The 24,572-nt window shown below is 32.4% G+C and overlaps 1 protein-coding gene across 2 annotated transcripts; it reads right to left on the bottom strand.

Moving 5' to 3' along the window:
- Positions 1-219: 219 nt before the first annotated feature.
- LOC100779289 (protein NRT1/ PTR FAMILY 8.1) lies at positions 220-4,112 on the bottom strand. Of its 2 annotated transcripts, none has more exons than XM_041015418.1 (5): positions 3,693-4,112; positions 3,402-3,595; positions 3,090-3,307; positions 1,989-2,539; positions 220-1,232 (listed from the first exon to the last, which is right to left on the bottom strand). In XM_041015418.1, exons 2-5 carry the CDS (start codon positions 3,532-3,534, stop codon positions 404-406), a joined length of 1,731 nt encoding a protein of 576 aa, XP_040871352.1. In that variant the 5' UTR covers positions 3,535-3,595; positions 3,693-4,112; the 3' UTR covers positions 220-403. The 2 variants fall into 2 exon arrangements, with proteins under 2 accessions (XP_040871352.1, XP_006573342.1); XM_006573279.4 differs by having other exon boundaries at positions 3,402-3,609; positions 3,693-4,111.
- Between the last annotated feature and the right edge of the window lie 20,460 nt (positions 4,113-24,572).

The raw sequence follows: 24,572 nt of genomic DNA, 5'->3' as shown, positions 1-24,572 counted from the left end.
AAGAGCAAGTTAGTTTTAATATTTTGTTTTGCTAATATCTTGTTATCTAATTAGTTTATCTTTTGCTATTTATTATATCGCTGCTGAGAACAATTTGAATTAGAATAGAATAATTCTATTTCCTCCGCATACGTATTGTCTTTCTTCTCTCCTCTGTTTTTTATAATTTCCTCCACAAAACCAACAATAATCCCAAGCAGAACATAGAAGTGTAGATCATTGCAAGGAACCTCAAATAGTACAATCTTTATTTCATCACACTCCAAATAGCATCTATGCAAATACAATTATCTATAAGAAAGATGCTAAATCTAATGTCAATGTAAAATTTGGACCGGAAGACCAATATAGCAAATTATACGATAGTGTAACAAATAAAGTTGTGAAGGGTCACCCCAAGATCTCAATGAGTATTTGTTGTAACCTTTTTGTATTTATACCTCTTTGCAATCCACAGATACACAAGGAAGTTAAGCAAGCTAAGAACTGTCAAAAGCCAGTAGAAGTAATCAAGATGACCCTTGTTTAGATTGTCTGCGATCCAACCAATTCTTCCATGGCTTGTGGTGACTTTTGTCACAATTAAAACAAGCAAAGTACTCACATAATTTCCCAATGCATTTGTAGTGAGTTGCAAAGCCGAACACAAGCTTCTCATAGCATCAGGAGCCTCTCCATAAAAGAACTCCATTTGACCAATGTTTGTGAAAACCTCTGCAGCTCCTATAAGGAAGTACTGAGGCACTTGCCAGAAGATTGACAAGGGAACGGTTTCAAGATCATAGTAGTTGTTTTTTCTGATAATATCAAGGCGAACAACCTCTAAAATGCCAGCAACAATCATGGAGATGATGGAGATGACAAGGCCGATGCCTATGCGTTGAAGCTGTGTGAATCCTTGTTCATGGCCAATGAACTTTCTTGCAAATGGGACAATCATGCGATCATACACTGGGGCCCAGAAGATGACACTAAGGGTGTCAAAGAGGGAGAGGGATGCTGAGGGAATTGTGAAGTGTTGACCAATGTGTTGGTCCATTTTGTTGCCTTGTAACACAAACATGGTGCTCATTTGACTGTACACGGTTGCAAAGGCAATCATGGTTGCCCAAACTGGGAGCAAATGAATTATGGATTTGAGCTCCTCAACTTGTGTCACTGTGCACAGCCTCCATGAATTTGGCCAATTAGTGTGGTCAGATTCTGTCTCTATTGCTGCCTTGTCCAAACACCTAGAATCTACAAGTTAGTCTAATTAAAATAAAACATGAAAATATAAACCAAAATTTAAGCCTTGAAGAATAAAAGAAAAGGATTTGGTTCGTCTAAAATGAGTAAGAGTAAAGTAATATCAGTCGTTAACGATAAAATTAACAATTGATGTTTCAACACTCTTATGATTTGTTATGCATGTGCAAATGTAGCCTTAATCCCGCGAAGGAATAGACTCTTTCCAACATTTGAATCCATGACCTCCAAATCACTAGTAACTTCATTGTTGAGGAAAGGCTTGCTCTCAGTAAAAGGTAAAAAGACATGGATGATCTTCTACTGTATATATTGGTTGATACAAAATTCATAGGACTAAAGTCCTATTAATACTTTTATAGACTTTTGATCTTAATCAATTGAGGAAAAAATCATGAAATATAATGAACATGAAAACCACTCCTAAGAAATTATCCAATGTATTGTATTTTAGATATTCTAGAAATATGCACTGAATCAGAATATGGACATATCATTTACACCTTTGATGTTTTTAAACTTAACAATGATAATCAAACACTTTTACAGTGCCTCCACCTTTTTCTAGTTCATGTCCTCTTTATCTCTTTTTTGTCATGTTACATTACTTCTCAAGTTCTCGTATCTTTTACTTTTTCCCTCTTGTCTTCCTATCTCTGACTAGGTGTATACACCCAATTAGTGTCTGAATATCATTTTTCTTATAAACAATAAATGCAAACATAGTTTAGATAACTCACTTTAACTCATTTGTGTGTCCAAGTTTGCGGCTCCCTTTGATATTAGACTCTACATCTGCAGTCTCATAAAGAAGAGACTTATTATCTGGCACTTGTAGCCTAGCTTTCCTGGATGCTGCCACTATAACCTGACAAATCCTTGTAAGGGGACTACCACCGGGCAGTTGAAGTCTGTACCATTTACTTCCAATAAAGAAAAATGTAACTGCAATGACCATTGCTACAGTAGGTACTCCAAATCCCCAACCCCAACCCACATTCATCTGTATCCAAACTAACACTGAGGAAGCAATGAGCGAACCGATATTAATTGAGAAATAAAACCAATTGAAAAAAGAGCTCTTCTTTTTCCTCTCAAAGTCATCATTTTCATCAAATTGGTCAGCACCAAAAGATGAGACACATGGTTTGATACCACCAGTTCCAAGAGCAATCAAGTAGAGTGCTATAAAGCAAGCTGTAGTTTGTCCTGATGTCGGATAGCAACCATTAGCACCACATGAAGGCTTTAATCCAGGGGCAATAGCAGAAAAGGTTAAAAGTGACATTCCCTGCAAAGTAAACAAACAAGCACCGTTAAAAGGGCATACCCTCATATTAGTTTTTATATATATTTTTTCCCCTCAAAATAATGTTCTGAAACACAGTACAACTATAACATAAATTGAAATTCTTAAATATTTCAAATGCAATAAATAATGAAAACATAAAATGAAGATTATGGATGAAACTATATCTTTAGATTAAATCCTTGTTAGTTCTGAAAATAGAATGAAACGGGCCAGATTGTTCTCTAGCTCAAAAAGAAGTATGATTGGCTTGACAACTTATAATAATAATAATAATAATAATAATAATAATAATAATAATAAACTGCAACTTTTTTGGATTATGCTTGAAAGAGATTAATATATTAAGTAAAGACAGACAAGATTAACAATAAACAATAGGCTTTATTGTCCAATCAAAATATTGATCCTTGTTGACTAGGAACCTCATAGACATTAAAATATAAACTGACACTGAAGGGTGTAGATTAAATTCATTTATCATAACATAGACTTCAACAAACAAGAAAGATTCCTCTTCAAATGAACTTACTATGACATAGATAGTTGAGAAACTAGCAATTGTCCAGTATCTTCCCATGTATGAATCAGCTAAAAAGGCTCCAAGTAATGGGGTGATGTAGCATGTCCCTGACCAGGTTGAGACATTAGTTGCAGCAGTTGCATTTCCTTGATGGAAACGGGTCTGCAGATAGTTCACTAGGTTTGTACTCATGCCATAATATGCCAATCTTTCACAGCATTCATTTCCTGACATAATGTTTTTAGCACCTTAGTGCGATTTTAATACTGAAATATGCATAAAAGATGGTATCGAAATGAAAGAAGAAAAAAAATCCAATACCAAGTATGAAGCGGCATGCTTTCCAATTTCCAGTTTTTTTCTTGATGGCAGGCTTTTTGTAAATATCAACTGTCCCATCTTCTGTATATAAACTATCTTCTCCCACATCATGTGATTTTGTGACATCTCCCATGGTTTCACAGCAGATTTCCTATTTGCTGCTTCTTGTTCTCTTTGATATCTACTACAAATGTCTGTTTGCAGGGTGCTGGAAATGAGTAAACAAAATAATCGGCAAAAGGTACACGAAAATTAAACAGATTGCTATCATGAATTTCATATTATAAATACTTGATTTGAGGGTGTTTATGAAGTAGGAATAGCAAAGAGAGGTTCAGCAAAGCAATGAATATGTTAGCTCATGAAGCTCCAATCACAATCCTTCGCAAACACATTTGATGGCAGCATTGTGATTTGGGATTATTAGTGGTACAAAGTGATAGTTATAATCACAAAGAATTAATGTAGATCTGCAGTCTGCAGGGATGAAATAGAGAAGCCTTAGAAGCTCTACCAATTTGATATTATTAAAAGGAAAACACAACACTATTCAGAGACACAAAACCAGTAATGGAGTTAAAGTTCTGAATGACATTTTAGCATACAATTTGCAATCACAAGAACATATAAGGTTTTATGACAATGGCCCCTTAATTTCAAAACTTCAATTAGTGTTGGAATAGAAAATTTCTGGTGGCAGAATGGGTGTAATGATATCACAAGCACCCAAAATACAAACCAACCGCATGATAGCTACACCTAACAGAAACAAAACATATATGTATAATCTAAAATTCACTTTCTCATTATACCAAAAGCAATATACAAAAGAGACAAAATGCTTGAAAAGAGTACAAAAATCTTCACGAAAAAAGAAAATTGACAATTTTCCCTCGGGGGTGAAAAGGTAGAAACCCATGAGGGTCGATCTAGTGGTGGAAGATTTGAGTGGTTTGCATGAGATCTTATCTTGTAACCTCATTCCCACCATTATACATATAAAAAGAAAGAAAAGATCTCAGATTAAGCTGAGGGTGATCATGTTTCTCTTCATACTTAGAAATAGAAATAAATGACAACCATATAATACTAAGAATTAAACCACGTTACATTTAAATAAAGTGACATGGCCATTTGCAAGACAGAAAGTCATTATTTTAGCAAATTCAATGAAACCTAACCAAACTCTTGGATGATGGAAAAAAAAAAAAAAGAACCTATGAATAATATGCATGCAAAAGACATAGAACCATGAAAGTTGAGACTCTCTTACCTAAGATGTGAGAAAACGGATCGTACGCCCTTATGTAATGGCAGGGCAATAGGAACCTTATTTAAATGTACATGCAATCACAAAACCTTAACCTTGATATCATCATTTTGCTCAAAAGAGAAGCACAAGAGAAATAATATAGAATAGAATGAGATCTATAGTGTTTGATTCTCTTGTCCCATGAGTGTTTCTAGTGATACTATTCTCGTTGCATATTCATTGCCTTATATTCTCTTGTGATTTTGCTACTACACCCTTTTAATTTAATGAAACTAGTAATAGGTGTTGAGAAATGGCTTTATTTTTCTAGCGGCACACTTGTATATTTGGCTCGTAATTTTAAATTTTTTTAACAATGTACCTATTGTTCACACAAATTATTGTTCGAAATTCGAATATATATATATACTGTAAAAAAAAAAAAGGATTCCATAACTCCTTTTGAGGGACGAAGACAATCTAATTCTATGAATAATATTTGAGGTTGTGTGTGTTGTGTAGCATTCTTTTTTTCTATTTTGTGTAACAAGAGGTAGAGGTATCTAGGGTTTTTTATTTGACACCCAATTAATTCTCTCACATTGGGTCAGTCCATTTTCAAATAAAATGATACCTCTAGCTTCAACTTCATATCCAAGTTGGAGATCAAATCCCACTAAATCTTAATTAAGAAACTCAAGTGTTTAACCTTTTATATTAATAACTTTTGGTTGTGTAGCATTTTTTTGTGGGACTAAGACAATTTCTTTTCAATTTACTGCAGGAATAAGAGTATTTCTCTATCATTTTTTAAGCATGAAGACAAATTATTTGTTCTATGAATAAGACGTTTTAACGACAGTATAATAGAGTGAATTTAGTATCATTGGCAACAATCTCATCAATTTAGTTATAGAATAAATTAAAGAAAGGTAATTGGATGTCAAATTATATTTTGAGAAGTTCAATATACTTTGTTGTCACAAGAACAAATAATGTAATTTTGTGTCCCTTGCAATAAAAATAGAGGAAATTGTATAAAACATTGTCTCTTGGACAATGGTATATGGAGATAACTTATGGGGCAAAATGTGATGGTAATTGAAATTCCTGAAGAATAGGATTTTCAACTCAGTTGAATAGTAGTCAGTTTACTAAATTAAACAGGTCCATTTACTAAATTGAAATTCCCGAAGAATAGAATCTTTACTGGGAAAAATATATTTTCATAAAAGAAAAAAGAAAAAGTAATGACCAGTTAAAAACTAATCAACGTGCTGCAATAACCGTGGAAAGCAACACACGTTTTTGAGGGGTGAATCAAAAATTTCGGAGATTAAGTGAATTCCAATTTTGAGCTTGTGCATGATTCTTGAGTGTTGACTTTTGACCGTGGCCAATGTTACAAATGGGCAAGAAATTCAACGTAAATGAAAGGACACTGGTTTTTTTTATTTATCAATAAATATGAATTATTAATTTATTTATTTATATTAAGGAAAAGAATTCAAAATTATTATCTCTTTTTTTTTCTTTCAACTACCAAATCAATATTATAACTCATTGACTTCAATGAAGGACACTCAATGAGTGACAAATAGAATGGATAGGTGATACACCCAACGCAGATGATCACGTGTAGCATAGACTTGTGAAGAGCATCTCCATGGATGGTCCAATCCTTTCAAAGCCATAAATTTATTAGACTAAATTATATTTTTTATTCAATTTAATTATTTAATTTTAAAAAAAATTTATTTGGTCATTTATCTTTTTAAATTGTATTCAACTTGTTCTTCTGTCAGTTTAGAATTAGCACAATTAACTTTAATATAATAATGATTAAAAATCACTGCAACATAGTCTTAAAGGCCTAAATGTGTTTCCTATTCGCTTAATTAACAAAAAGGTGATTTTTAACTGCTACAATAATATTTAAAATCATAAAAATTAAAAAATCACTTTGCAAAGAATGGTAAAAATTGTGTTTGATTTCTCTCATACGTTTCTATGAATGTTAAAATTGATTATGCTTATTATCTTATGTATTTCGATCAATATAGTCGAAAGTCAAATGATTTTGTTTAATATTTCCATGCCATGGATTTCATGAAATATAACTTGTGTTGATGTATGCATGTCCACGTTTTCTGCAATTATTTGATTGAAGGATTCAGGTCGCCCCTCCCATCCAAGCAACATATTAAAAAATTATTTTATTTAACTAAGAACGAAACAAAACGAGTTGGGTCAAGTTTTCCATTTTCTAAAACACGAGTTTATCATTACTATAGCTTACAAATGGGTCTACTCGATGATCAACCCAATAAAGTGTAAATTAGGTTAGGCACTACTCTTAATAAAGTGTAAATTAGGTTAGGCACTACTCGATGAGTTTTTTAGCCTAACCCGTTTAGTTGTACGGACCAATTTGGGTTGGATTGGCCCAATAACTAATATAAAATTAAAAATATATCATAACACAATATATTAAATTATTAATATTAATTTAATAAAAATTAACATAATAAATAAGTGAAATTGTGAAAAGTGTCTCTTTGTGTGATAAGTGAAATAGAAAAGAATAAATATCTTTTTTCTTAAATAAAAGACTTTTTTTTTTTAGATTTGTTTGTCTCATTTTATAAGATTTTTTTCAAGTTGTCTTTTGTATAATTATTTTTTACTAAAATATTCTTAATTACTTTACAGTCAATGCATTCTCTTTTTTATAAGGATTGGAGGAGAAGACTAACACAAATTAATTAATTAGGTAGAAAAGTAATTAATTGGAAAGAGAGATAATATGTTCCAATAATTTTAAGGGTAATTTTGAAAAAGTAATATAATATTCTAACAAATTTAATGATACTAACTAAATTAACCAATTTTCTTAAAGGGAGTGAATTAGTTAAAAGAGTCTTATATTTAGGGACAAAGTTAGTACTATATCGTTAATGGAAGAGTATTTATTACTCCCTTCGTTCCAAAATGAATGATGTTTAAGATTTTTTCACATAGATTAAGAAAAATAAGGATTTCAAGACAACAATAATTATTAGTTGGTAAAATTGAAATAGATATTTTAATATTTTTTGGAAAAATGAAAAACATAAGTTAATATAAAAAAAATATTTTTCTTAAAGCTAAAACATTAGTCAAATTAAAATAGATGAAACATTATTCATGCAGTGTGAGAGTTGTTGAAGCTTAACCATCTTTGAATCAAAGTGTTTTAATGACACCAAACTTTTATGAAGTAAAATTTAAATCCTCTAGACTTATGCTACTAATAGTTTGTCTTGAGTGTTTTAAAAGACAAGATTTAATCCATAAGCATTGAGAAGGTGTGAAGCATTGGTCTATAGTACTTGTTGGATCAACAGTCTCAATAACTTAAGAGGGATAAACTTAGAATGCAGAAGAAGCAGCAGTTGCTGAGAGAGTCACCAAATCAAAATCAGAATCCAGAATTGAAATTCGAAAGAGGGAGAGAGAGAACCTGTTGAGGAGAAAGAAGGTTGAAGTTGTCGTCGAGGGAGGAAGCCATGGAAATGGAATCGCTGAAGAAGAGAGTGGAAGCTTAGATCATTGTTAACCTACACAGAACTATAACATATGAACTACTAAAAAAATAATACCGGCGTTGCAAGAGGTAGAAGGATCCTTCTGGAGATCCACTCTCCTTCCTTGCCTTCCTTCCTTCCCCTTTCAATGACGAGCTTGCGGAGGTCACGACAGGGTGAAGCGGAGGTCACGACAGCAGCGTGAAGGGAGAGGGGAGATGGAAAGGCAGTATGAGTTCTAAAAAGCATGAAATAAAATAATTATAAATGAGACAAAGGCGGTTTTTTTTTTATAAAAAAACCATAGTAATAGGCTTACAAACAAAGGCGGTTTCTTCGTAACATTTGTAACAAAGGCGGTTTTATAAGAACCATCGTTAAGCTTTATAAAAGGTTGATATTAATTTAGAAAATGCCACCGCAAGCTTTATTACATCGGTTTTTTTATAACCGACTTAGATTCAACGATGTTGAATCACATTTTTGTAGTAGTGCAGGTTGAAAGTCTTCCTAGCACCCTTAACTTACATGCCTACTTACAAACAACAACTAAACTTAGATTCTTTGAGTTTGAGGTACGACACATCAATACCCACCATCTCACTCATGGTCTGTCTCAAGGATCCAAGTTTTACCATCAACAACAATATATCCCATAGACACTAAAAGGATCATTAATCCTCTTAGGAAATAGTTCTCAATACTCTGACACATCATTTGGAGTTAAAGCATAGTGGTTTGGCATAACTTTAGTGAGAAGGAGTTTTGGCATAAAACTCATCCACCCAAGTATATCATTTTCCAATAACAACAACAAAATTTCCCCAAAGGATATAGCTAACCCTTCCAACACTAGTGATGGTTAGAAGGCAAGATTATCATCCAATATCATCATCTTATCAACATCAATGCATTCAACTTATCAAACAATATTCATATAGATTCAATTCATCATGTATATTTCATTCAACTTATCATCCATTCATGATTCATATCTTGTTTCATTCATCATTCATATCATTCTCACCAATCATAAACTCTCACATAGTTCATGCAAACATCATGAGACTTTTCACACCACAAGTTCTCATAATCAAACATCAATCTCAACATATGAATGTGAATTACATGAGAATAGTAAGATATATCAACTTCATTCATTCCATTTAAGATTCACATACACCTCAAGAAGCATTTAAAATTGAATTTCAATTGAAATGCACCCAAAAAAAACTTAACAGACACTCATGCTTAAGTCTATGTGAAATTATGCTTCAGATTAATCACACTTAAACCTATATCTACATACGCTTGAGCTTAATCACGCTTAAGCCTAGATTCATTTATGCTTAAGTATAGTCACTCTTAAGCCTAGACTCACCTATGCTTAAGTTTGAAATCCAACAACCACATTTTATTTATAAACATTTTTGCTTAAGTGAAAATCACTTTTGGCTTAAGCATAAACATCTACAGAACTTCAACTTTCTTGAGTAAGACCTCAAATGGCTTCTAAAACAAACCCAATTCAAATTACACATCATATACTATACATACAAATCATTCTACACTCAAAAACAACATTTAAAGCATCAACCACTCAAACAAAGCATTCAATCAAAGTAAAGCTTCTCATACCTATCCAAACTCAATGAACTAGATTTGAGAAGAAGGAAGGAAGAAAGGAAGAGACTTTGGGTCCAAGATGAAAGCTTTCTTCCACTTACACAGCTACTTTAAACCATCCGCGCCATCCCAAATCCTAAAACCCAACAGAAAACACATCAAAACCTTAACAATAAACACTTTTATGAATCTTCTAAAAGTGCTTATGGAGGAAAACGAAAAATGGAGGATGAGAAGGGAAATGAAAGTTTCTCTTACCACTGAAATCAACCCCAAACTCAAAGGAAGCACAACTACAAGGTCCCTTGAGCAAGGAGAATCAAAACCTTAAGCTCTCCAATGGAGGGTTCTTCTTCCTAGTGTATAATCGGCCAATGCAATTGTCTCAATCTTAGTGTATAACTTACATTAACATAGGTTCTTATTGGGTAAATTGTCTTTAAATTAAACATTAGATTAGATATTAGTTATGCTTCAAAAAGTCATCATCATATCAGTATTTGACAATTACCAGTTACCACTCATGTTCAATTCTTTCCTTTTCATTTAATGTCCAACGATTAATTAAAGACATGACTACCGTTCACAAAATCGTGATGGAGTATTGTCACTTAGTACGACGTCATTTCTTGCATGATTTTGATCTAAAATATACATGAATTTTGTGTTGTTATAAGACAATGGACAGGGTCTAGGTGTGGTTTCCTATGGTATTCGTCCTTATATTCGTATTTAAGAAAAATATCTGTGTCCATATCTATATGTGTGTGAGTAATAACTTTTATCCTCATTTTTGTTTCCGTTGAATATCTATATATCATACTCTCATCCGTGATCCATTCTTTATTTATGTATAAAACTAATAAATCAATAAAAATATATTAATTAAAAAGTCTCACAACAAATAAATTTAAAATTTACTCTTAAATAATTCAAACATAACATTAAAAATATCTACATGTAATATTAAAAACAAGCAAACATAATATTGATTAATCCAAACTTAATTCACAAATAAAAAATATTACAGATATAATCATCAAATATTACAAAGATAAGTCATTAAATAAGTGCAAATCTACACTACTAATGTGAAGCATTAAACAACACAAAATAAAAGTTCACAATTGAAAGTCAATCTTAAAAGAACTTTATCAATAAAATCATAAATTTATACATGAAAGTAAATAATAGTTCAATATTCTTCAATAGAATATGAAACAAATTTAATATAACGTATGTTAAGTTAGGGTTCACTACTCTTTATTAGATTGTTACAATTGCTCATATAATTAGGAAAATATAATTATTTTTTATAGAAGAATATACGTATAATATAAATTATTTACTTAGGTAACATATTTTAATGACATTAGTATATAATTATATGAAATGTGTGGGACAAGACGGGTACTATAGTATTCCTACCCACACACCTTGCAAAAAAAAAAAAAAGAGTAAATATTTGTCCCCATCCCTAGTCCCAATAAGCAGATGTTACCCTCCTCATTTGTTGATACTTTTGCAAATACATGTAGAATCCAAGCCCATTTTATCATCTCTAGTTATACATTCTTTAAAAAGATACAGTTAAAAATGAGATGATTTTGCGGTAAGAAAAAATGAGATAATTATACATATTATATAATGGAAAATATTGTGGAAGCAATGCCTTCCAAGGTTATTTTGATGATGCCAAAGAATCAAGAGTTAAGCAAAGTTTCAAGCAAAGATTCAAGAATAATCAAGATCAAGATTCAAAAATCAAGAACAAGACTCAGTCAAGATAAGTATTGAAAAGTTTTTCAAAACATTGAGTAGCACAAGAAGTTTTCACAAAATCTTTTACCAAAGAGTTTTACTCTCTGGTAATCGATTACCAGAAGGTAGTAATCGATTACCAGTAGCCAACTGTTTTTCAAACTGATTTACAAATCTGTAATTGATTACCATAATCATGTAATCGATTACCAGTGTTTTAAAACGTTAAGATTTTCAAAATTCAAAATGAAGAGTCACATTTGCTGATGTGTAATCGATTACACCTTAATGGTAATCGATTACCAGTGACTGTTTTCAAAAAATTAATTTCCAAAAGTCATAATTCTTCAAGTGACTTGTTTCTGAAGATTCTTTCAAAAGTCATAACTTTTTAAATAATTAGTTTTAAAGGAATTTCCAAGAGTTACAAGTTTTGACTTGAGTCATCAAGAAATTATAAATATGTGACCTTGGCATGAAACATTGATTATTGATCTCAATCATCTCTTTCAATCAATCTTTCAATATTTTCTTTCATCTCTTTCAACAGATTTTTTCTGATTCATCTTCTCTTCATCTTTCTAAAAGTTTTTGTTCAAAACTTTCTCTTCCAAGAAAAGTTCTTTGTTCAAAAACTTGTGCTATTCATTTTTTTCATTCTCTTCTCTCTTTGCCAAAAAGAATTCAACAAGGACTAATCGCCTAAATTCTTTTTGTGTCTCTCTTCTCCCTTTTCCAAAAGAACGAAGGACTAATCGCCTGAATTCTTTTGATTCTTCCCTTTCCCTTAAACAAAAGATTTCAAAGGACTAACCGCCTGAGATATCTTTTGTTTCCCCTTCACAAAGATGCAAAGGACTAACCGCCGGAGAACTTTGTCTTAACACATTAGAGGGTAAATCTTTTGTGGTACAAGTAGAGGGTACATCTACTTGGGTTGTTGTAACTGAGAACAAGAGAGGGTACATCTCTTATGGATCAGTTCAAGTGGAGGGTACATCCACTTGGTTGTTCAAAAAGAACAAGGGAGGGTACATCCCTTGTGGATCTTTGCTTGTAAAGGATTTTACAAGGTTGAAAAGAAATCTCAAGGACCGTAGGTCGCTTGGGGACTGGATGTAGGCACGGGTTGTTGTCGAACTAGTATAAATTCTTGTGTTTGTCTTCTTCTTCCTTACACTCTTTAATTTCCGCTGTGCACTTTAATTATCGCTTTTACTTTTGGTTAAGTACCTTTTTCTTTTCTTAACTTTGTAGTAGAAGCCTAATTAAATCTAGTAACATTAAGAAGGATAAATTTTTTAATTAGTAAAGGTTCACTAATAATTAATTCAACCCCCCTTCTTAATTATTCCGAGGCCACTTGATCCAACAAATATATGATAAAATAATATCATGTGTGAGTAAGAACCGTGGTAGAATATTTTTCTTATATGGATACGATGGAAAATACAGAAATGAGAAAACATATTATGGGACTGAAAGGCCATTTCATGAAGCAGGGAAAAAAGTTTTATATTTTTTTATTCCAGATGATAGGATTCTTTTCATTTAAGTTTTAACGTACACAATTTTTATTACTTTATTATTTGCTATGGTTATTAATAAAAGTTAAGGATAATTTCTAAAATATGTAGGTGTTTATCTTTGACGATCTATTTTCTTATATGGTCAAGTTTATGTTCCAATGCAATAAGATACATCATGTTAGGCTTTGAAGAAACTTTTTTTTTTTTTGCTGAATTACGGTTTCAAGTAACTAATTAATATGTAACAATGAAAAATAATATTTCAAATTCTACCTCAAATGTGTTTACCAAAAAGTGTTTTGGAATTTAATTAAAATTGCTAACTTTCAAGTTAACCATTTTTACTTCTGATATATTGGTTTGTAGGGCTTTTTGACCAGAAATGAGTATTTTTTTTTTGTATTTTTCATTTAGGGGTGGGTTTCAAATTAAGTACCAAAAGGGGGTAAGTCGTAACATGTGTTACAATTTCTGAGTTAGAAGTTGTAACACCTGTTACAACTTAATTTTTTTTAACTGATGTCGTAAATAATTTTACAACTTCAGTATATTTTTTTTCTTTTACGATTTTAAAGTCACAAAGCTTTTCTTTTTTGTATTACGATTTCAATGTCATAATGCCCTTCTTATTTTAAAAAAAGTATAAATATTTTTGTAAAACCTTTTTTTATATAAAAGTTTTAATTTTTCTTACAGTTATTTTATTTTGTTTTGTTTTCTAATTTTTTAAAATTGTAAAAATTTTTATTTATTTAATTATTAAATAAATAATTTTAATTTTACTTGTTATTAGTTTTATTTAATATGGTTTATATTTTTTTATGATTTTATTTAATATGTTATATATTTTTTAAATGTTTTATTGACTACTACAAAATGTAGATTTAACATCGCTAAGTTAACATCGGTTTTATCAAAAAACACGGTGGCATAATGGTAAATAATGTGACTTTCTTAACATCGGTTTTTCAAATAATTGATGTTAACACAGTAGGTTAACATTGGTTTTTAAAAAACCGATGTTAATATCACTTTGATAACATCGGTTTTTGGAAAATTCGATGTTGAAAAATGATAAGTTAAGATCGGTTTTTTTAAAAAAACTGATGTTAATGTTCAGATCACTACCTTAACATCGGTTTTTTGGACAAACCAATGTTAGTAAATGATAAGTTAACATCACTTTATTAACATTGTTTTTTTTTTTTAGAAAACCGATGTTAATGAACTTGATTTTTAAAAATATTATTGGCTCCACACCCTAATTCACTCACGTCTGTTGCATATCTTCGTCTCTGCCGCAGCTCTGGTTGTCGCCCATGTCATCCTCTTCATCGCAGCTCCTCCATTCACGATTCATAGCATTCGAGTGTCACGCCTCCATGTATGTGTTCCTCTCTGTCACAAACTCTCCATGTCGCGACTCTTCGTTCTCACTACCACTTGCGGTCAGTCTCGCTGCCACTGTCGCTGTTGGTGTCAAGGTAAGCTTCATGTCTTCATGGTTCCTCTTCATTCTCACTTTTTGTTGTTGGGCTGTTTTGCTATTTTTGTGTTTCCTCTGTCTTCATGGTTCTTCTGTATCATGTGTTTCCTTTGTCTTCATGCATCTAAAATGTTGCAACTGTATCGCGTGATGTGGTATGCAATTTGGAACAATGGGTCAAGTAGATATCAGCAACTTAAAAAGCAACAAGAAAGGTTCCAATTGTTGCATGATGTTCTATGTTTATGCTTCTCAGTGAATCCAACCTCTTTGTTATGATGAAATGAAGCATAGAGAGAGTATATAGAAATGCATAGAGTTAAAAAAGAAAAATCACCTCATCAAGTATAAGGACAAGGGCATTCTTAAGGAGAGCCGTGCAATAGCAATTCTCTGTAATTCAGAAACATGTGTAAAATGCATGGCATGCAACGAAAGGGTCATATATGTGAACTCTGAATCGTCAACATGTGTGCGCTTTAGTGTATGGTCCAATTTCCAGGTGAAAAATAAAAGTGCAGTTTGGCACTCGTGGGTCACACACACTCTCACGTCAACAAAGGAACCAACAATATTTCAAGGGTAGTTGTATAAAAATATATGATAGAGGTTTTACACATTAGCTATTTAGCATTTGATTAATCTTCTTAGGAGTCATGAAAAACATTATTGAATCAAATTTGCTTCAATCTTTCTCAAGTTGCTCTTAGAAACCACTTTTTCTTCAGTAATTTGAATGTGGATTATGCTTTTGAGTTATTCTATTTGTTAATAATAACTAAAATTTCACATCAAAGTCATTATTGTAATTTTGATTTACCACTAGTACTTGAAATCTGCACTCACATCATTTTAAGTAGAGATAAATGTGAACTTTTTCGAATGATTTGATTTTTCTCAAGTCTTTATTGTCCCCTCAATCAATTCTGGCCTGAGTTGAGTGGCATGATGGTAACAAGCAATGGCTAGAAATTCATCAGTCTTTGTTCCAATGATAGGATTGATAGTTGGTGATGGTTGTCCATCAATTAGGCCTAAAAGAATGATCCGGTGTCAAATTCAGTGGAAACTTCTTCCTTGAAGACCTAGAAAGCCATAGCCTTGGGCATGTAGTGCATGAAAGTGATGCTTATTAGATCCCCACTATAAAGCTCATGAGAATGTGAATTAAGAAGATAGAAAGCCCAACGCTTTTTTCATATTATTGTGGTCAAAGTAGAAAAAAAGAGTTGCCATAATTCATAGGGATTGCAGTGCGGGGGAAGCATGGAGTGAAAATGTGAAACTGATTGTGAAGGGAGTGGGAATTGACCATGAACTTGTTGTGTTATGACTCTTTATTATTTGATGGAATTTACCGACTTTTGTGTTGTGTTGTGTTTTTTTTAACCACCTTAAAATATTTTTACAAACTTTGATTATTTAGATTGATTATAAAATTAATTATTAGTTTGACTTAATTATACTTAAAGTTCATCTTCTCTTTTCAAAAGTATATTTTATAATAATCAAACTCAAATTCTCTCCCACAAATTCAATATATATTTTCAATTTAATTACAAGTCATTTTGAAACATAAAGACTGATACTTTCATTTCATTTTTGTGTTGTGTTTCACATGCATATCAATTAAATTTAATGTAATAATAATCCTTGGATTGTTGAAACCGTTAGATATTACTATCTATTTGTTAGTTCTTTTAATTGTTAATTCTGAGTTTCTAATCAAAGTTGTTGATTTCACTGTTTCTAGCATATTTGGGGTGTCTTGACCTGGTTGGTTTTATGTTGAGCCTTAACTTCCTTGCTCCTACTCCAACCCAGCTTCACACTAGTTTGTTGCTTGAATTGTTGGTAAGTTTGTCAATTAACTTTTGTATGTCACATGTTAGCAATATGGTTGATGATTGATGTAGGTGGGGAAGTTTTATATCTAATGTTTTTGGGAATGATGATTGATGTAGGTGGTGATTGAGTTCTTTATTGGATTGTTGCTATGTTTTTGGACTGTGTTGCTCATCATCACAGGTACAAATTTTTTTTGTAAACTTTTGATGTTGTTGTTTGTTACCAATGTTTTTATTACTTGTTCACTACCATTAATGAGAATTGATATATGCTATACAAATTATGTTCATCATGAGTGAACCTTAGATTCCCATTTGAGATTAAATACAATGATTCTTGTGGACAGTTTGCATTAATCATTGTGTTAAATCTTGAATTGTTAGTTTGGACAGTTTGGGGAGACTCATATTATTATGGTAGATTCATGCATTAAGGTTAAGATTATTTTGTTGAATTTGATGAAATTTCGATATAATGCATTTTTAATTGTTCTCTGAGTGCATACTTGATTGTCGGGGAATTAATGTCACCGCTTTCATGTCGTGTACTTTGAGATCAATGCGAAATGTTTCCGAAATTTCGTCAAATTTAACAAAATAGACTTAACCTTGACGTGTGAAGTTTCCATAAAAAAATTTCTTCCTAAATGGGATAGGGCCACACCTTTAATGAAAAAGTGAGATTTTCATGCATCGAATAACTTTGTGAGTATCACACAGAGTTATTATTTAGATGGATCGTAGTTGGATGAACAAATAACCCTTTTTTTCAATGGCTTCTTCTGCAATGTACCTTTCCACAATAGATGCTTCCAGACTGTTAACCTACTTTGTTAACATCGGTTATTTGAAAAACCGATGTTAAGAAAGTCACGTTATTTACCATTATGCCACCGCATTTTTGTTAACATCAGTTTTATCAAAAGCCGATGTTAACTTAGTGATGTTAAATCTACATTTTGTAGTAGTGTAGGATGATCACGTGTAATTTTGTGTTGTTGTTGAGGAACATGATCACCACCGTTGTCATCATCATCATTGTTATGGTTGGTATTCTTGTTATTATCATCTTCCTCCTCATCTTCATAACCCATGTGACACATTTGAGTAGATAATGATGGACGATAATAAGAGCTCAATGGTGGTACATTATATGCAGATGGTGGAGTGTTGAAAGTGGTGCCAAACCTTTGTGAGGGTCCATAAAAAACTTTTGAGGTAGAAGGAACTTGAAATGAGTATTCAGGCATATATGATGAGAACTCTAATGGTTGAAAACTTTGTTGACATCCTTGAGATGCGTATCCAGAGAAGGCCGCGAATTGATATTATGCTTGTGATGGATGATATTGGGGCATATATCCAGAAACATGCACTGAAGGTACACTGGGTTCAACATATCATTGATGTTGGTGATGACCAGGATAATACTATGAATTAAGATTTACAAAGTTATAAATAATAATAAATAATAATATCAATAATTTTTTAAAATTGTAAATTAAACTTACAACCTCAGTAGACAGTGTCCCCTCACGCGAATATATCATCTAGTTTGACATATATATCATTGCATGTATTGTGAATTTTCAAGCAAAAGACCTTGGTCCATTTCACCGTGAACAATATAAGCATTCCAATTATTCCATTTGGCAATCTCATGGTGAGGCCAAAAAATATTTGTTCTCCCTCTTATATCTATGTCATGGAGTTGATCTAGGTTTGGTGAGTCATGTGGAATAATTTGTCACAGTCCAAATTGTCTCATGACCCTGTCCGTTGAATGTCATTCCATAATTGCAAAACATATGAGAGAGACTTTTGCCCACAAGAACTCCAACACATACATTATTATTGTCACATATTTAAGTTCAAATAGGAAATAGAAAACTTGACAGATCAAAATTAAGAAATGAACCTCATTCATATGTAGTCTATCAAATATGACGCGTATCAATCTGACTGAATTGGTGGGAATGTTTGTTTGGATCGTTGGATGAGACCACCTTCGTGCAAGAGGAAATCTAAGTCCTTCTTATACTTCTTCCATGGATAGGTGATCTATCTTCAGGGCAATACATTTAATGTGTTCCCATGTCCATGACTGTAGCAACAACAAACATCCACCGATTTCCATTTGATAGCTTCACAGCTCGATCTAGAGCTCAGAAAAATACTGTTGCACCCCAATTGTAATGAACTTCCTCAGTCAAATTTGATAATAAAAAGAGATACATAAAATGAACTCTTGCGCCTAATGTACCTGGCATCAAACAGGCACTGATGAGCATCATGATATGAATTAGCATCAACTTAAAGTTGCTGAAATGCCATTAAACAATTTCATTTTATGCATTCATTTAATTTTGATGTGGTCGAGAACAAGAGTCACAAGTATGTTGTCATGTGTAGTCAATATGGTAATGAATATTATTGGAGGGCGAGAGTATCGTTCACCAAAATACGCAAGGGGTGGGAGTTGAAGAAATTAAACGATATTCACACTTGCACAAATTTTTTCATATTACAAGATCATGTCAGGTTAGACTTATTTGTAATTGCTCATAATATTGTTCATTTAGTGAAAACAAATCCTAGTATCAAAATCAAAACCTTGATTGCATACATGCTACAACGGTTTGGTTATACTGTTTCATACAAAAAAGCATGGATGGGTAAACAAAAAGCCCTTGAAATGGCATTTGGAAATTGGGAACAATCATACAGTTACTTGCCTATATGGTTGACAACTGCTCAACACTTTGTACCAGGTACAATACTAAAATACAAAACTTCATCTTCAATGGAGGATGGTGAGGATGAGTCTCCTAGGGTGATTCTTAATCGTGTATTTTGGGTGTTCAACCCATGCATTGAAGGCTTTAAATATTGCAAGTCAATTGTGCAAGTAAATAGGGCATTTTGAACTGGAAAATATCATGGTACTTTGCTGATTATCATCGAACAAGATGATAGTAGAAACAATTTTCAACTTGCTTTTGCAATTGTTGAGAGCGAGACCGGATGTGGTTCTTGCATTATTTGCGGAGATATGTTACACCACAACCAGATTTGTGTATTATATCAGACATGGGAACTAGTTTGCTAGCAGCTTTACAATCAAAACGAGTTGGGTGGAATGGACAGGATGTTTCGTCTATGTATTGCATTTGCCACATTGCATCCAATTTCAACAAACAGTTTAAAAATGCTGACTTAAGAAAACAAGTCATTAATATGGGTATGCTTCTAACCATTTCATGCATCAAATTCTTGCTTTATTATATCTTCAATATATTTATTACTCATTATTTTATCTTTTGGCATAGGATATGAGATGATGAAACCATGTTTTAAGGAAAAGTTGCTTACAATGCGAGTAGAGTTTCCACAAGCAGCAAATTAGTTGGATCAAATTCCCAAGAGTAAATGGACCTAAGCCTACGACAAAGGAAAATGGTATGACCATATGACTACCAACCTTGCTGAATGTATGAATTCTGTTTTGAAAGGAACCCGAGCATTACCTATTAATGCCTTGGTCAATGAAACATTTAATAAATAAATTATTCATTTGTTACTAATGGCATGAAAAACATGAATATGATAAAGGAAAGACATAGGTACTCTAAAGACGTATATTTCATGATGCAAGAAAATCAACACATTGCTACCTCGCATTATGTTCACATGTATACTCGAGAAACATGGGAGTTTGCGGTTCAAGAAATTGCAAATACGTGACTTGATCGACGAGCAATGCATGCACTGTCAAATTGAATGAATGGTCGTGTGATTGTGGACAATTTCAAGCACTTCAACTTCCTTGCTCACATGTGATTGCGGCGTGTGCTTTTTGCAATTTAAATTATGATGACTTTGTTGACCCTGTATGCAAGTTGGACAATATTTTCAAAGTTTATTAGCATTACTTTCATTCCCTTAGAAGTGAAGACAAATGACCTCAATATTTAGGTCCACATTTTATACCTTATCCTTCAAAACAACGACAAATATCAGGAAGGTCAGCCACTACTTATATACATAATGAGATAGACGAACCAATTCTAAATAGGCCTAAAAAATGTTCATTGTGTAGAAGTGAAGGACATAATTGTACTAACTATCCATACAAACAAGTAGATGACTAATATAGTTTCTACTTTTTATGTTTCTCTTTAATTTGAATGGGTTATTTTATATTAATGTATTATGTTATTTTTAATTTTAGTATCTATTTTTATTGATAGATTATCTAAATTTTAAATAAAACAATATTAAAAACATATAATATATTTTAAATAATAAAACATTAAAAAAAATATAACATATTAAATAAAATCATAAAAAATAGACAACATATTAAATAAAACTATTAACATGTAAAATTAAAATTATTTATTTAATAATTAAATAAATAAAATTAGAAAAAAAATTAAAATAACCATAAAAAATTTAGAACTTTTATAAAGAAAGGTTTTACGAAAATATTTATAACTTTTTTTTTAAAAAAAAAGGTATTATTACTTTGAAGTCATAATACCAAAAAAACAAAAAAAAAATAAAAGCTTTAACGATTGGTAAAAGCAAAAAAATAAAAAAATAAAATTGGTTACGCCTTTAAAGTCATACAATTATTTAAGACTTCAGTTAAATAAAAAAAAAATTCGTAACAGGTAATGCAATCCTACCTCCCCCCCCCCAAGGGCATTTGATAGAAGACTCCAAGAAGATTGAGCCAGAGATGCAAGAGAAAGCTCTAGGATTCTCATAAGCCTTAGGGTAGATTTCGGGCCCATAGGTCAAGTATAAGCCCACTTATCTTTGTATATATTAGATTAAGGTTTCATTATTTTTGGGCCTTATATTCAGGGCTCCATAATGTAGGTAGGGTACCCTAGAAATGTAGGATTTTTCAGCCTATGTATTTTAGGACACCTAGACTAGTTTTTGTATTGGGGGTAGTTTTGTAATTTCACAAGCATTAAGTGAATATTTGATGTGTATGTTGGGAAATAAATTCAATTGAATTGGGAGAAGCCCAATCCAATTAAATTTTAGAGGGGTAGGTGAGCATTTGCTTGCTACGCCCCATTACCACATCATATAATCACACTTTGTGCATGTCCTTCATGCTTTACATGCCTCATGACACCTAAGCACACTTAGTGGAGAATCTTGGACTTGATCTTGGATTAGTGGGTTGAACCATAGCTAAAATTCACTAATCATAATTAGTGAAATTTTGGCTCCAAAATTTGGTTCCACAAATTCAATTTCAAATTCAAGTGAAATTTGAATAGAAATTCAAATTTCCCTCCAATTTTGTGTGACATTTAGGCTATAAATAGAGGTCATGTGTGTGCATTCTTTTCAAATTTGATTATTTGATAATTACACTTCAAAGTTTAGACCTCATTTGAGGCACAAAATTTCGTGCTCCTTCTCTCCCTCTCCCTCCACTCATCTTCTCTTACCTTCAAGCTCTTATCCATGGCTTCCTATGGTGGCGAACTTCTTCTTGACTCATCTTCTCCTTAAAGTGGTGTCTCCAATCATCTTTCTTCCATTTCCATTCCACTTCCATTGATCTTCAAGAAGCAAAGGACTCCATTGATGAATAAGATCCAAGGCCTACAAGCTCCATATGGAGCTACATCATGTGGTATCAAGAGCATCTTCGTCTAGGTGATGTTCTTTTGGTTCCTCTATCTTTTTGTTTAGTGAATTCACTTTAATTCCTTGTTCTTCATCTTATTCTCCATGTATATCCTCCATTTTTTTGTGATTTGGTGTTGTTTAGAGTAGATTCAAAAAAATAAACCGATTAAACCTTATATCTACACTTGTTCTTGCATTTCTATGGTTCAAATTTTATAAATCTACTCTTGAATCATGTTTTTGTGTTGATTTTGGGTTCTATCATTTTCAGTTATAATTGGTGCCTATTTTATACCAATCCTAGTTCTGAAATTTCAATTGAAAATTAGTGTGAAAAAAAGTGTCAAAACTAGAGGTTTCTTGAGTCTTTTTTTTTAGTTTTTTTTACTCTACTCTAAAGCCATTGTATGTTTCTCTTTGAGTCCTAGCTTGCTTTTATATGTTTTTCATTGCTTTAATTGTTGAATAATCCTTGAAAATTTATCTTGTTAAAACTCTATTGGTTTTATCTTTCATTTCATTTTTTGGTCTTTGGTTATTGCTTGTCTCTTTGTTTCCTTGCTTGTGAGTTGCTATAAAGGGAATTGGAAAGGAGGATTGGTACCATCCCTTGAAGAATTTGAGTCATGAAGCAAGCGGCCAACCACCTTAAAAGCTATTGGACTAAGAAGCACTCTAAATTTAGTGAATCACCAAAGAGAGCACAACCACCAAAATTGAGGACTGTTTTGTAATATTGTAATTGGCAATTTACTTACATTCATTACTATCAAATTTTGTAACAAAAAGGCCTTTCATTGGAAGTGTGTTGGGAGCCTCCAATAGGTTACCAAACTTCCATTTGTGTGTAATAATTTTAGAAAATTTTCCCTTGGGATAGTGAGTGTTTTGTTGGGAACCTTAAATGTGGTCATCCAAACACTCTTAGGATTCTCCTATTTTACATTTCTTGCACTTTAATTTCTTGCTTACTTTCATAGCTTAGTTTCTTTACTAGTCACGCCTAGTTTATCTTGTTATTGCATAATACTTTCTTCTTTCTTATCATGCTTATCTTGAGTTCTTTTGAACCCTAACTTTTACCTTTTGCAAACCCCCAACAAGAAAGAACCACAACTTAGGAACAAACATGAGTCATCATTCATCTAGTGTTAATGGTGAGGGTACTAGTTATATGGACCCTCTATTTAGAATCTTAGATGAGTTGAGTTCCCTTAAGTTATGGAAAGAAAAACTAGAAAGAAAAGAAAAAGGAAAAGATAGGGTAGAAATAAATCAAGATAAGAGGGAACAAATAAGGGAAGAAGAAAGAAGAAAAATACTAAAAGAGTTAAGGAAAGAAAAACATGCCACCTATAATAGTCATGACTCTTGTAAGAGCCTAAGTGAAGAACTTTGTGACTATTATGAAGGAAGGCATAGGTCACATCTTAGACCTTACTCCCATAGGAGAGAAAAGGAAAGAAAGCCTCAAGAGGCTAACATTAACCTCCTATACTTCCATGGGAAGGACAATGTAGAGGCTTACTTAGATTGAGAAATAAGGGTAGAGCAACAACTTAAAAGAAAGTCTACTTCAAAATCTTATGGCTCTCACTCTTATCCAAAGAAAGACCAAGGTCTAGGCATCTTAGGGGCAACACCTTCTAAGCCTAAAGACGATAAGGGGAAGACAATAGAAAAGCAACCCCCTAAGGCTAGTATGCAAGAAAAGACTAGCTCTATAAAGTGCTTTAAATGTCTTGGAAGAGGACACATTACTTCTCAATGTCTCACCAAGAAAACCATGATTATGAGGGGCCAAGACATTTATAGTAGCCAATATGAGGCTACTACTTCACCTTCCTCTAGTGAAAGTGAAGAAGCAAAAGGGGAAGAATCTAGCAAAGAACTCTACCCCGAAGAAAAAGGACAACCATTAATGGAGGAGTGTAAAGAGGTAAGTGTCTCCTCCAAGAGGTTAGCTAAGAAGGAAAGTCATTTTGCAATAAAGACAAACATTAAAGAAACTTCCCCTCTTAGACAACCTCCATATTTTCTCCTTTGTCAAAAGACACTTGTTAGCACTGCCACCCCTCTTAGGCTTGAGGTTATTCCTCAAGTAAAGGAGTTGTTGGATGAGTGTTTTGTTCGTAAGAGCTTAAATCTTTGTGCTTTGTTGGTGCCCAAAATAGGTATTATTAGGCACCAAATCCCTAAAATAAGTGGTATGATGAATGTGTTGAGTGGTGCAACCATCTTTTGTAAAATCACTCATGAACTCAACATTTTCATGATTTGTGTACATAGGGACTCATTCGGTAGGTTTGTTCTTATTTTTTGTTTCAATACAAACCTAGGTGCTCATATGGGACACCTTAGGTTTGTCATAATTTTTGGTAGGAGTAATCAACATGAGAATATAAAAAAAAAGGTACGTTATATTGCATTACTTTTCTTAATT

The sequence above is a fragment of the Glycine max genome, chromosome 1, assembly GCF_000004515.6.
Source record: "Glycine max cultivar Williams 82 chromosome 1, Glycine_max_v4.0, whole genome shotgun sequence".
In the NCBI taxonomy this organism is placed as follows: domain Eukaryota; kingdom Viridiplantae; phylum Streptophyta; class Magnoliopsida; order Fabales; family Fabaceae; genus Glycine; species Glycine max.
The sequence above is the reverse complement of the archived record's forward strand: the minus strand, read 5'-3'. Positions and strand labels throughout refer to the sequence as shown.

What these genes read in the sequence shown, in the direction of transcription:
- LOC100779289 (XM_041015418.1), bottom strand. Translation starts at nt 3,534, where the DNA reads ATGGGAGATGTCACAAAATCACATGATGTGGGAGAAGATAGTTTATAT. An exon ending in AGCATGCCGCTTCATACTTG is followed by an intron (nt 3,308 to 3,401) that starts GTATTGGATTTT and finishes ACATTATGTCAG; the next exon opens with GAAATGAATGCTGTGAAAGA. An exon ending in TCTCAACTATCTATGTCATA is followed by an intron (nt 2,540 to 3,089) that starts GTAAGTTCATTT and finishes TTTACTTTGCAG; the next exon opens with GGAATGTCACTTTTAACCTT.